The 14,466-nt window shown below is 36.2% G+C and overlaps 2 protein-coding genes across 10 annotated transcripts; one reads left to right on the top strand and one right to left on the bottom strand.

The window, feature by feature from the left end:
* The first annotated feature begins 1,327 nt into the window (after positions 1-1,327).
* LOC104906027 (BTB/POZ domain-containing protein At2g24240) lies at positions 1,328-3,507 on the top strand. Its single transcript, XM_010694717.4, has one exon. It carries the CDS (start codon positions 1,700-1,702, stop codon positions 3,152-3,154), a length of 1,455 nt encoding a protein of 484 aa, XP_010693019.1. The 5' UTR covers positions 1,328-1,699; the 3' UTR covers positions 3,155-3,507.
* Positions 3,508-5,280: 1,773 nt separating this feature from the next.
* On the bottom strand, positions 5,281-13,921 carry LOC104906028 (guanine nucleotide-binding protein alpha-1 subunit). 9 transcript variants are annotated; one of them, XM_010694718.4, is made up of 13 exons: positions 13,764-13,921; positions 13,056-13,226; positions 12,867-12,977; positions 12,663-12,752; positions 12,458-12,535; positions 12,161-12,268; positions 11,963-12,064; positions 10,394-10,449; positions 9,943-10,077; positions 6,815-6,908; positions 6,669-6,728; positions 6,507-6,586; positions 5,281-5,788 (listed from the first exon to the last, which is right to left on the bottom strand). In XM_010694718.4, the coding sequence occupies exons 2-13, from the start codon at positions 13,119-13,121 to the stop codon at positions 5,611-5,613; spliced, it is 1,158 nt and encodes a 385-aa protein (XP_010693020.1). In that variant the 5' UTR covers positions 13,122-13,226; positions 13,764-13,921; the 3' UTR covers positions 5,281-5,610. The 9 variants fall into 9 exon arrangements, with proteins under 9 accessions (XP_010693020.1, XP_057248377.1, XP_010693022.1 ...); XM_057392394.1 differs by having other exon boundaries at positions 12,890-12,970; XM_010694720.4 differs by having other exon boundaries at positions 13,062-13,226.
* Between the last annotated feature and the right edge of the window lie 545 nt (positions 13,922-14,466).

Here is a 14,466-nt window from a genome sequence, read left to right as displayed (position 1 = left end):
AGAACGAACGTACAAATTAAGCACTAATCCATAAGTGCTGAGATTGAGGTCCACAATTACCTTTTAAGATTATCATCTTTTATGTCTTATTTTGCCAAATCTTCATATGTTATCAGTTTCTCATTGCAATTACTTATTTATGGCTTACTCTTGTCTCTTACTCACTAATGATATTGACCACTTTGATAAGCATATTTCATTTCTTTGTCTAAGTTCAACCGTATATTGAATATTTTATTTATTGTAACTTATCTTTACAAACTTTAGTACCATTACTAGAAGGTGATATTAAAATTCATATATAAGATGAAAATATATAAGCATGAATGTTTTGTGAAATTTTATTTGCAAAATTACACATAAATTCACTACCATTATCGATATCTATTATGTGTTCTTTATTCTTTTGTTAGCGTGTGTGGTCTCCAATACACAACTTTAACTATGAATATATCTAACTATGCATTAGTTAAATTTATAAAAAGTCTGTATTTTGAAACCACGCATAATTCCTGTCAAAAGAAATACACATAATCTAGTAAGATTGTATACGAATATATTTTTTCTTACATATGAGTAATTATCTATATTAGAAGTTCGAAAACGTTCATCAAAAAAGAAAAACAGGTTAGAAAAAAAAACAAGGAAGTATCTAACCACCACACAAATTATTAGGGTATGAAGAGCATAATCACTGACATGAAGAAAATAAAATCTTAGTGCCACTTTTACTTTTAGTTTGTAATTGTATTATTGAAAATGAGAATGAAGTAGGAAGTAAGATCCATAATGAAGTATTGGTTGTTTGTATAAAAGTGTTTGGTAAGTAGTTGATAGCTGATTGCTACATTATTGCGTAAAATGACCAATAAGGACAAGTGAATAATCTATCGTTGTACCTTTTATTATTTATTAATGTCATTTTTAACAACTTTAGGACATAAATGTAATTGTTCGACTCATTCCGGAACCTCTAACATCAAAAAGCTCCTACACCAACTTTTTCAAAAAGAGCTTTTTCGACTCAATAATCTAATTGAAACCTCTTTTTACAAAACAATCCGATTAGAGGATTGACTTGTCAAATTCTCTAATATAAGCTCAAACATCTAGTTTTGTCCCAAATCTCTCTTTACCAAACAAGGCGAAACACACTTCCCCTAGTCCAAAATACTTACTAGTAATATTGTTTTGTAAAGAGAGTAGCAGATAAGTTATTGATACGTATGAATAGGGAGAACTTAGAAGGCAAAACTCCAAACAGATTAAACTAATGGACCAAGGTAGTTAAAAAAACAAAGGAAAAGTAGTTATTACTCCAAACTATATAAAAAAGCACAAAGGCGGCTTCTTTGAGTTTGGGTTTCAGTGTGAACGTGGAAAAAGGTAAGAGGTCAGACAAAACCAAACAGTAAAATTATTTACAGACTTACAGCTTACAGAGTCAGAGCAGACCTAGTCAAAAGAACCCAATTAATATACATTTCAAAGTTCTCCAACTGCTAAATTTCTCTTCTTATACATTCAAGTTTTACTTATTTTCAAAAACATTCAATCAATTCTACAGACTACAGTAGTTTTGTTTTCTGAATTTCATACTTCCATTTTCCTGTAAAAAGATACAATCATTCTCTTTAGATTAGTGATCAGTGTTTAGCGTCCAACTTTGTACTTGACAAAATAAAAAAGTGAGGTAGACATGGATGGAAACCCAATTTCAATCCCAAACGACAGAATCAAGTTCAACGTTGGCGGAAAATTGTTTGAGACTACATCAACTACGCTCGCCAATGCAGGGAGAAATTCCTTCTTTGGGGCACTCTTTGATCAAGATTGGAATCTTCACCACCTTCCCAATTCCATTACACAAGCACAACCACAATCACAATCACAATCACAGTCGCAATCGCAATCGCAATCGCAATCGTTGTTCATTGATCGGAACCCGGAATGCTTTGGGATTCTATTAGACCTTCTCCGAACTGGGGAGCTCTACATCCCACCTCACCTCCCTCAGAACCTCCTTTACCGGGAGGCAGAATTCTACGGCCTCTCCAACCATGTTCGTGCCGCCAAGTGGGGCCCTTTTGATGGTAACTGGCTCCGGCTTACCAGCTCCGTCACTGGTCCAGCTCCCGGTGATGGAACTGCCATTCGAGCTGGCCCTGATGGTGGTTGTGCTGTTGCTCATGGCTGCATAGTTCATGTCTATGATTGGATGCTTCAGGAGCACCCTCCATTGCATCTTGATTACCAGATTGTCAACGATGTTGGTTGGTTAGATGCCAACCACATTGTAGTCACGGCTTGTGAAAAGCTCGGTCGTGGAGATGGTGGCATCGCTCTATTTGATGCCTCTAATGGACACCTCTGTCATAAGTTCCAAGTCCAGCATGAGAACCAAGTCAAGAGCTTCACTGCAGGTGCATTGGCCTTCACTACTTCTGACTCCAACTCTAAGATGATTTACTCCAGCTGCAAGGGCCGCAGCAACGAATATGGCATTGGCCTCTGGGACCAGGAGACTGGCCAGCAAGTCGATTTCTTCTACGAACCCCTTGGATGGTCTCTTGGGGATGCTGACAGGCTGCAATGGCTCCCGGCCTCCAACTGTCTCCTAGTCGCTACCCTATTCCCAAGGAAAGACAACTGTTATATCAGCTTGTTGGATTTCAGGGCCAAGTCCATGGTCTGGTCTTGGTCTGACATAGGGGCCTCTGGTCCAGCCCCCATTTTGGTGGATGACAAGCGTGTCAGAGATGCCATCGCCATGGAGGATGCTAGCTCCATATGTGTTGTCAACGAGTTCGAGGATTTGGGATTCATAGACCTCAGAAGCTCCGCTTCCAGTGTCAGATGGAGCTCTAGAAGTCGACTGGTTAATGTTATGAAAGCCAATAAGAGAATGCAACAGGCAGAGGATGAGACTTGCTATCCTAAGCTAGCCTTACACAACTCTCAGCTCTTCTCTTCTATGAATGACTCCATTTCTGTTTTTTCTGGCCCTGATTGGGTCTTAACCTCTAGGCTTAGGCGTGGACATGGCGGTCCAATCTGCGATTTTTCCATCGCTGGGGATCGACTCTTTGCCCTTCACAGTGAAGAAAATGTGTTTGATGTATGGGAGGCTCCTCCTTCTCCTCCCATATTTTGATTATTATACAAAGAGTACATGTGTGGTGTGTGTATATAATTGTAAGAATGTTATATTTGTCCTCATGTTCCCCTTCCCTAAACATTTGTAACATGATTGAGTAGCTCATGAGTCTATACAGCTGCTGCTGCTTGTACTTAAAAGTAAATTAGAAAAGATGACACAAATTAAAGGCCTATATCTGCCAAAAAAATGGTCTTTTTTTCTATTTTCTTGTTTAATTTAATGGGGGTCACTCTGTGGTACTTGATGTAGTACTAGTTTCAAAGAATCTGTTAGCTGAAACATACCAATGTGCTATTGTACATACTTCGTTCATTATTGAACGCATATTAAACAGCATTTTGATGAAATTCTGTCTGTCAATTATACATACATTGCAAGAGGTGTCGGTTCAATAGGGTTTTTTTCTATCTCGATGGTAAAAGAAGATTAGCAAAAAACAGCCGAAGCAAGGAGGTTACGATTGCCAATACAGACAGGCAGACAGGTGGTTGGATGTAAGTTGGTTGCCTAGCTGATACCTGCAGGCTACAGCATCAAATCTCCGATAATTACAAACAAGAGATGATTGCCTTAAACTAAAAGCAAACATTCATAAACAAACTTCTAGCTAATCCTATTAGAGACCTTAAATTACAATTTCTAATCATGTTATAGTTTTGCGTCTACACAAAGTGAGAAGTTGTATAATCATCATGGGAATTTCTCATAAAGTTACACTACTATTACTGGGTAGTTAGTTTAACATTTAAGATATAATTACGTTGATCTATATGTTAAGTGAGAAAGGAAGTGGATCAGGCTGCAGCATTTGGCAAGGTGGAAGTACGAACAAGAAAACAAATCACTCATATTCGATTCGATTGGATCAAGCAAAGAGAAACAATATGTTATGAATTAAGAGGTGAGGAAATGAATAACTCCACATCCTATTTGTTACCAAATCGTTCATCAAATAGCCTAACTCTTCTTTAAAATTTGAACTCAAGTATGGTCATATATAAGTTTGTTGTCTATTATTGTTATCCTAAATCCATCAACGTTAATCAAGGAGTGTTAAGTTCCAACATGGGCCCTGTAATTTTGTCACATCTACTTTTTGACAAAACAAGGGTATTGCCCAAGTGGCCGGATAAGGATTAAGAGAGTGTTCGGTATAATTAATGTAAACGGAGTAGAAATGATTTGAATAAGAAGGGAAAATGAAAACAATAATTGTTACCTTAAATAATATTCCCTCTCTTTTTTTTTATTGTTCTTACTTAGAATCTTGACACTATACATACTTGGAGAGAATCTTCTCAATTTTTTCAATTTATAAGAAAAAATATAGTCATGTGAGTCTTGTTTGATTCGTCTCAATTAATATATTATTAATATTCTTCAATATAAGTTTTATTAATATATATGAGAGATATTTAAGTTCAAAGATGTGGAGTGAGAGATGTGCACAGGAAAGTGAAAAAGATAAAAAAAAAAAAAAAAAAAAAAAAGAGGGAGTAGTTTGATATTCTAGTGGAATGGAAACAATTGAGAGGGTTATGTACTTATGATTGAGCAAGGAAACGTAGATTGTTTCTACTAGTTTGATAAGGATAACAAATGGAGGGATTTTGTCTCCCTGCAAAAATGCTATTTGTTACGTAACACTCATATCAAACAATTAGATATGAAAATGCTTATTTGAGTACGTTTCCTACATCAAATTTTCCCACACCGAACACCCTCTAAGAAAAAATGATACGACGAAGAAAACGTTAGAAAAAATATCAAAAGTCAATAGTCATAAGCCTTTAAGCTTTGAGGCCTCAATATCCTTAAAGATGGTTAGTGAAGGGAAGATGGAAGACGAGTTTGACTCTCGGAAGATTTTAAGGTGGTCAATAACTCATGCTGACCACGGAAATTTAATGGTTTGAAATAATCCTATATTCATATCATTTGTATTCCAAAACAACTCTGAACTATAAAATTTACATGGTACATAGTTATGATGACTGCTAGCCAGATAAACCAGCCTTCGCCTGTTCCATTAGTCCCAATTAAAATCATTCAACTGATGCAGTAAGCTGTAAGCCCATAATGATGCTTGTAAGGTTGGATTCAAAACTTGACCACAAAGATTGTTATACATTAGTATAGGTAATATATATATGCAATTAGGATTTTTAGCTGTCACTAAATAATCTTCTGATAAAAATTCTTCATTTAGCTACAAAGTATTCTGGCCCTCCGACAGGGTGGAGGCAAGCCAATGTATAAAACAGAATTCAATGTAATGTGGGAGTAAACAATATAATCTCTAGATGTAATGTAGTATAATGACAGTAGTCACATTTTGGTGTCAAAAATATAGTCCCTCTTTTGGTTAATTGACACTTGAAAATATGCTCCCCAGACCGCCTCTAATCAAATATATTAACAGAACTCACACCAAAATACGACTCTCTATATCACAACAAACCTGCCTCAACAAGGTTTCTCCTTCTCAAAGTCTCGTCGAGCAGTTTAAAAGTCTTTTTCACAAGCTTCTGGTCAAGAGCAGTCGTTCTGTATATCTTGAAAACTCGATCAACACGATCAGGCGCAGTGCATTGGTAATACAGCTCCTCAAATTTCTTCTTCACAAACCTGAATTTTTTTTATTAGGGATCAGAATAAAGCTCATTCACCAGTAATGTCATTGCAAAAGGTCCAAGATGTTTTATTCAAACATGGATTTTTATTCGGCTGATCTGCACCAACATATATCAGAAAACAGGAACTGTGGATGCAAAGTTGAGACAGTCGTACTAGTAGAAGATATATATCAAAGATTTCACATCTCTATTATACATGGGGATTCTTGAGGACTTTGGTGTCCACTTGAATTCCCTTAAATACTCTTTATGTATTTGCTATTCTAAGATAATTAATGAACGCAACAAAGTCATAGATTTTTTTAAAAAAAAAAACTGTAATGTATGTAACTGCCCGCTTTTTTTCCCTAAAATAAACTGCCATATTTAAACTAGTGAAGGTAACTTCCAAATTTTTTAAAAACAAAAGAAACACGTATAATATCACCGCGATGTAGCGAATCGCGAGCATTCAATATAGTATTGATAGAGCTAACTCTTGCAAACGTCTTAATGCACTGGGGATCCATCCAACAAACTATTCAATGAACGGCTCCACTTGTTACCATTCACCTCCACAGAAAATTCCAAAATAAATATGAACACAATGCATTGGAACAAATAAAATTGAGATAAGTTACCTCATGGATTCCCACTGACAATAATCGAGAAAAGAATACAAGTATACGACTACAAATTACAAAGTGGCCAACAGGTCAAGAACTGCTTACTCATAGGCATGCTCAATTTCTTGCTTTCCAGAAGAAACTGGCTGGTAATCCTTAAACCATTCGCATGTATTCAATGGAACCTGTTCATGATTAAAGCACATTACTTCAATATATGGATTTAACTTAATAAATTCCCAAGATCCAAGTGCTAATTGACCTTACATTATGAACCTTTTTCTCAAAAATATCAAACTTGTTGAGGAAAAGCATGATGGATGTTCTCTGCATCAAAGGACAGGGATTCAAACAATTAAATCTCAGCCAGAGGTCATGTAGCACAAAAAGATCACAGAATAATAGAAGAGAACCTCAAAGCAGCGCTGCTTCAGGACCCACTCAAAGAGCTCCTTTGTTTCAAGCATTCGATTCTTGTTCTCATCTTCATAGAGCATTTGGTCATAACTGAATACAGTATTGGCATAAGTTAAGTACACAAGTTGCCAGAAAAAAAGACAAAAAAAGCATCCCAGATCTCAGTAAAAACTATCTTAGAGACAAAAAAGTTGGTATATACTAATATACCCCTTCGAGCTCAAACTTAAACATTTTTATTTTTAACCACTCTTTCTCTTTACTTTTTCAACTTTTTTCCTCCTTACTTCCTGTTCCCCAACTCAATGTTAACTTCCTCCAATTTTTTTCCATCTCCTCCACCAGCAATTAATCTCCAGCCCACTAATTCTATATTTTGCCCTCCACCACTCTCTCCTCTCCAAATCCTAAAGGGATTTTTCTCCACAGCACAACCACCTCCAGTCCTCTTCAGTCTTCTCTACCCTATTCCAACCTTTGGTGGTGAAATATGCACCAGTAAAGTTCCAAAACCATGTTCGGTCAAAAACAACCTAATCGATATCGACAAGGATAAGGTATGCCTTTGTTTCCTGTTCAATCTGTGCAGTTCATTATCATCTTGAAAAAAAATAGGTGGAGGGGGTAAAGGAAGACGGGGAGGTGGAGCAGGAGTCGCCTTTTGTTGTAGTACTCATGAGTCATGACTTGTTGCAATAGTGGTAGAGCGAGGGACAGGGGCACCAAGGATACAGGAGGTAACAGCTAAAGTTGTGGCATCCGGGAGAGGAAGCAGCGGGTGTCTGTAGAACATAGATACAGTAGTGATGGTGGTTTGGCTACTAAGTGGTGAATCAGAGTAACTTTTTATTTTTCTCACTTGATAGCAAGAGTGGGGTCCAGAGTAAACCGAACTCCCCCAACTGGAGTGAGAAAACCATAGCTGGTGTGTATCTGGGGGTTTGTCCATCAGTATCAAATTCTTAAAAAATGTCCAGATAGAACTTTATGCATGGGTTGGGGTAACTCTGAACATATTCTAACTGATCCTAGACTCTAAGTATCCAACCAAACAGCAGGGCATGCTCTATAACCCAACAATCTAAGGATAACAAGGCCATGTGAGTTTCAATATTAACTTAGCATTACACCCTTAAACTGGGGGTCCTGTTCCTTGGCTGCCTTGTTTCATGAACAATTTTGTCAACGAACTTGGTAATGCTTTAGCTTCCTTTGAATAATCACTTTCAAATCCATGACTTCATCAACTGTCAGTAACCGAGATTGTTGTTTGCCTCAAACAGAATAAAACTATGATATGCACCATGGCCATGGAAATTACATAGAGTTTCATGGACTTGGTCCAATTAGGAATTTGTAGATAGGCTTCCAATCTTGGAGAAGTCCATTTACAAGATCAGCAATTTTGGCCTCAGAAGCAACCACCACAGTAGCTCCTAAACAGAAATTAACGGACTGATCACAGAACAGCCACAACAAGCTTAATTGGAAGAAAATCCAGCCAGCTTGGTTTCATCAATCATCATATGGGCTACTTGTAAACTAAACAGATAACAATCTATATGAATAAGCCAAAATACACTTTTGAAGTTTGAACAACAACCTCTTCTGTAGTTCTATGTACATTTCAAAATTGAGTCGAAGCTAGAGGAAGATGGGGAAGTACATAATCAAGGAAGCTCTCATATGAAGCTTAAGTAGTGATGAAAGAGAAACCCGTGCTAATTGCTGACAGAATACACAGGAGCAATAAAGGTGTACTTGAGAATTCATAATATACTTCATGCTTTAGTAAATGGGACTGGCTGAATTTCATCAAAGGTCTAAGTTCATGATGATTTGGGTTAAAAGGAAAAATCATAGCAAAGTTGAACAACTGGAGCTTGAGTACAAGGTATGTTGCAGCTGGCCCATATAGAGGCAATGGAGCAATGACTCTTCCACTTATACTGGCGGTCCCTAGCTACACAACCGAATTTCGATAGCAACAAAGGAAACAAATCTGGCCTCTAATAACACAGCAGCCTCTCATAAGGTCGAAGCACACGGAAAAGGTAAAACATACTCGTCCTTACCCCCATAGAAAGCAAAGAGGTTGTTTAGTAAGACACCCAGCAGAAATGAGCAAAGCTAATAAAATGGATATTGCTCATAAACTATATAAAAAAAAAAATCAAATACAAACATAGTAGCAGTCTAGCAGAAGTAACAGAAAAAACAATTACAAACATAGTAGCAGAAGTAACAGACAAACACTTAGTATTCGAATTGACTAAACTACACCAACTTAGTTCTCAAACATAATAATTTCTCTAACCTTGGAAGAAAATGAACCACTGACAAACTGACATGAGAAAGGTCTACCCCTGCGATTTTCTTTCTTAAAGTTGCACATAAATTTGCCAGCAGAATTTAAGGTATCTAAACCAGCATTAATGATTCTTATTAGGCTTGGTTAGACTTACACAAGTTACACTGCATAGAACTAATATCAATCTTCAACTTTGAGCTCAACGTAAGAGTAGACACGTATAAGAATACGGATAACTGCTACGAGCAGGATAATCTTCTTTTTAGCAAATCAATGTTCACATTCAAGCAAACTTGCGCAGAAAACAAGATATTGGCAGAGGAGAGGATCGTACGGATCAACGTCCTTGTTTCTACTGAAGAAAACAGACCATATCCGCACGCCTTTGTAATTTTTTCCTGCAACGCTACAACATAATGTATAGTCTTTATGTTGCTTATGCAATCATTTTCCACCTTTTTATCTCAAAAAAAATATGGTCTCAAGAAACAGATCCCTTGAGCATAGATAACTCATTTAATAGCTGGTCGCACTAGATTTGGTGAAAATGATTTTAAAGGTTTTCTCGCTTTGGTCATTCTGATTTTAAACTAGTAATTTTGCATCTGAAGAAATGTGATCCTAGGAATTCAGTAACTTAGGCAGTCATTTACTGCGTCCTACAAGCTCAAGTCCACAAACTGCTTTACTTCACCAGTTCATCAGTTTCCATCATGAAAGGTGACGTTAAAATTTTAGAAAGTAGCGCATTTTAAGAAGAACATCATTACCATAAAACAAATATCAACAAACTAATAAAAAGAAAAATCTTACTCGCTTATAGCAGCACAAAAGATTACTGCTGTAACACCTTCAAAAAGATGGATCCACTTTCTTCGTTCATTTCTTTGGCCTCCAACATCAAAAAGTCTATATACTTCACCACTTTTCTTATTTTCTCCTACTGGACTGCAAATTTGGGAACATTAAACTATTAGTGAAAAGTAAGGGAGACAAAATAAGGTGTTATAGGTTATATGATTTTCTGAACGGATATAGTGAATCGACAATCAGACATTAGCTGCAGATACCCGCAAAGACAACTTCCACACCAGTCTAGTTCATGACTACCTTAAAACAATTTCTCGAGCCTCCATATTATTCAAGGAGAGAATTATAAGGAGAATGGGACAGGAGATAGAAGCACTACATTTAGCTGAACAGGGAATGCAACAAATACCTAGAGAAAATTCATTTCACCAATATCTTTTTTAAAATAAATTACCTGAACTGGATCTCAACGACACCTGTTGTGCGGACTCTAGCATATAGAACATCTTCCTGTGTGTATAATGTCATGGAGATGGACATTAGAATAGGATCATAATGATATAAGGAGATATATCAAGTCCCAGAAAAGAGAGGGAACTAGGTTTTTCCACATTACATAAAAAATTCTTTCTAGTTTACAAGTTCAAGACCTTAAATATTAGTTATAAGAAAATCTGGTTGGAAACTACCTTTAGAAGTATGTTACCGAGAGAAGCTCCTTCAAGTTTTTCTGTGAAAACCTACCTAGTAAGAGGATCCAGAGAGTTGACCAAAATTCTGGCGTTCTCTATCTCTTTATCCTTTGTTTCCCTGGACTTTCTCCCCTTTGTATCCCTAACTGCCTCTATCCATCTCCTACATTCTCTTTATAATGGCTTTACTATCTTTATCTTTCCCCTAAACTATGTCCCGGCTTTGAGTCACATACCCAAAACATCTAATTGGATGAAATAATAAGATGGAGCACAGAGACCAATGAAACATGAATTTTGTAGGGCACTTTTATAACAATCAAAAGAAAATGGGCTTTAATTGGTCCATATATTTGAGAGGACGGTATATGTTTCGCAGAAAACGAAAACAAGAGGAGGGAATGCTTGTTAAAATACGAAAAGACGGTGATGATGATGATCCTAGATGATAAATTACGTTAGGCAAAAAAGTGGATGCTTAAACAGGATGAAACATGAATTTAACGTCTTCATATTCCGCCAATAGGTACCTTTCGCAACAAAAAACATTTTAGAAGGTAATACTTTCACAAACTTTTTATAAAATGTAGTTTCTAACAAAAGTCGGCCTCTATAAGGTAGTTTCTGAAAACTTTTCCTAGTTGCAATTTCAATCTTAACTATTCAGATCATAGACCCATTTCATTGAGGAGTGAACCACTCCAGCATTCCAAATTTCCAACTTTATCAACGTAAAAACGTCTAGATACAAGATAGCCAAAAACATATGAAGCAGGCTGCTGGCATAACTAATATGTACACCTTCAGTCAACAGAAAAAGACATGAAAACCAAGCTGCCTGTATTCGATTTGGTTGTCTTCTAGCATGACAAAACTCATTAAATTTAACTTGAAGAAGCAAACTCCGTGAAATGGCACATCAAACTCCAATCAGAAGTAACAGAAGGCCACCTCCATTCAATTTGTAAAAGAAGACCACCTCCATTTAATTTAAGTGAATGCAATGATAGAACACGCAACCGAGCAGCAATTATGTGATAGAATACAGCCATATTGCATGTGAAGGGTAAAATATAAAGTTACTTGGGGACATAAATTTTAAAAAGTAAAGAGTATAGACTGCAGAACTAGTAATATTATAACCTTTTAGGTTTCCTTAATTGTTCGGTGCCATAGGACCATTTCACATTATGGAGCAAACCAAAGAAGCGCTCTTTACTTGAATATTAGAATTTTATTATGCTTTCTGCTTAAAGCAAAGAAGTGCAGAAGATATGTGTCTTCCACCAAAAGAGGATTAAGAAGACATAAATTGTAAAACAAGCATGCACCTTTGTAGGAATATAATTAACATCAGACAGCCTTTTCAGGTGTTCCATAAAAAAATTAGCACAGTCTGGAAGTTGAAGTTCACTAGCACGAGCATGAGTTTCCTACAAAGAGCACGTAAGAGTGAGTAACACTAATTGAAGAATACACGCATCGAGTGAAGTCAAACAAAGAAGAGCCACTAGAACCAAATGAGTCACCTGAATAGCCGGATCCTTCCATAGTTTTTCTATATCCTCAGAAAGTTCTTTAGTGAGACATGGATAGTCCAACCTGCCACCAATTTCCAAGAGCTTGTCTCCAATTTCCTAACAGAATACTCACTAATTTAATAAGTTGAGAAATACAATGTTCCTTCCCTGCCAAGGATATAAATAATTCTAGAAAACTTGATATAATACTACCTAGCATACCAGGGAAACAATGCAATGAAGAAACAAACTGAAAGTCGTGGAAGCCAAAGGAAATAATAAACAATAAGAATGTTAAAGTGTAACCTTATTATGGATGGACAAGCTATACTTTGAAGAATCTGTTTCACTAAGAGCAAATTCCTTGGAAGCATCAATCAATAACTGTTGCAAAAGACAATTAGTATTGAATGAAAGCTGAAGACCAATGCAGAAAAAAATATAGTATGAGAATTGTTATGACATGTGAAAAAGGGAAACAACCGACACACCCTTTTCAAGTATTGCATACTTTTATTGTCTGATAAACATTGGCGTGAACAACAGGAGTATATGTCTTCAACTCGGCTTCATCGAATCCCATCTGAAATAAAAGTTTAATCTGGGAAAGAGAAGTAGAATGAGTAATGAATAATGAATGAGTAATGAATAATGAATGAGTAATTACTAATTAGGATTGTAAGGAAAGAGAGAGAGGGGGGTAAAGATGAAATGCCTGCTTAAAAATGGTAGACTTGCCAGATTCTCCAGCACCAAGTAATAAGAGCTTCTGTATATGCTTTTCAGCAATAGTCTCTCGCTCAATCCTTCTTTCAATCTCTGCAGCCTGACAATAAAATGGTGAGTAATGGAAATTCAATGAGCAAAAGTAAAAGTAATAGTAATAGTAGACTAGTAGCACTACCTGTACCTGGGCATTTTCTGGATCAGGTTTGTTGGAATGTTGATGCCTGCTGCAAAGTAGTCCCATGCTGATTGTTGTCTCCTGTTATAGCGTTATGTATGCAGGCCCGTCCCTGAGCAAGGGCAAGAGGGGCGGCCAGGGCCAGGGATGACAAACACTTGAAAATTTAATCTGATGAAATAATCAACAAGTGAACAATGGCATGAAAATATGCCCATCTACAAATTGTATCATAAATTTTATCATCATTTAGTTCCATGAAACAGTGTTACTCCGACACCTTCATTTACCTCAAAAAAAGTGTCGTGTCAGTGTCCGGTCCGACATGACACACTACTTGGATACTTCATTTTTAAACTAAAAACTTGACTTTTTTCTACAAAATAGCCAAGTCGGACACTTGGACACTTGTATCAGAGTAGACACTCAATCCGTGTGTCTGAGTAACATAGCCATGAAACAAACAAACATGAATTAACAAGTTATACCCACAAATTCGAATCATAAAAACATGAAATAACCAAGTATCTGAGATAAAGAAAAAATAGGTTGAATTCATGAAACAAACAATAACAACCGCATAAAAACAAACAATGGTATGAATAATCACATGAAGTAGATCTAAAAATCGCAATTTGACACCAAAATTCGCAACAATAACAAAAATCGTCTGAACAAGTAGGTTAATCTAAGGAACGAAAGAAGAACCTGCAACGAGCTTCTGCAATTCGAGCACGAGGAAGATGAGAGAGAAAACACGAAATTTCAGATTCGAATTGGCGAAAAATGTATGGAGTTTTTGACTGAGAAAATCTAGTATTAGACTGTAGAGTAGTTTTTTTTTTTTTTTTTTTTAGGGGATAGATGATATTTTTTTTTTTTTGACTAGAGGGGATAGGTGATAGAGTAGTTGGTTAATGCATTTTTATTTACACTATTTATTTATTACTTTCTCTGTTTTATTTTAATTTACCCACTTTATTTTGGGAGGAATTAAAGTTTTGTTTGAGAAAGTATTTTAGGTGACTTAAATGATAAAGTGCTACCATTTTAAGTCACCTTATATTATAAGATCATCTGCATTACTTAGAATTTGTTTTGGCCTTAAAGCATAGTAATAGCCAATATTAAATATGCTTTTACTCCACGTAAATATATATAACTTGAAACAATTAAATATTCATCATGTACAAACTTTTTTCCGTGTTACATAAATATTCACTATGCATTGATCATAAAACATTTGATACCAATAAACTTCGAAAACTTTATGGCACAAATCAATCTAGAATTGTTTCAAAAATGTTATAATTCGACAAAATTTAATCGCTCAGGCTACACACTAGCTATATAGAAGTATTGTTTTTTACATCCGAAAACAAAGGTTGTATGATTATTTTTATGGCGGCTT

Source organism: Beta vulgaris, chromosome 2 (genome assembly GCF_026745355.1).
Source record: "Beta vulgaris subsp. vulgaris cultivar EL10 chromosome 2, EL10.2, whole genome shotgun sequence".
In the NCBI taxonomy this organism is placed as follows: Eukaryota; Viridiplantae; Streptophyta; class Magnoliopsida; order Caryophyllales; family Amaranthaceae; genus Beta; species Beta vulgaris.
The sequence above is the reverse complement of the archived record's forward strand: the minus strand, read 5'-3'. Positions and strand labels throughout refer to the sequence as shown.

Bases quoted from the DNA above. Each gene is read 5' to 3' on its own strand.
- LOC104906028 (XM_010694718.4), bottom strand. From the start codon at position 13,121: ATGGGACTACTTTGCAGCAGGCATCAACATTCCAACAAACCTGATCCA. The intron at 12,065-12,160 runs GTGACTCATTTG...TGCTCTTTGTAG, and splicing joins GGAAGGATCCGGCTATTCAG to GAAACTCATGCTCGTGCTAG. The intron at 6,587-6,668 runs GTAAGGTCAATT...AATCATGAACAG, and splicing joins TTGAGAAAAAGGTTCATAAT to GTTCCATTGAATACATGCGA.
- LOC104906027 (XM_010694717.4), top strand. From the start codon at position 1,700: ATGGATGGAAACCCAATTTCAATCCCAAACGACAGAATCAAGTTCAAC.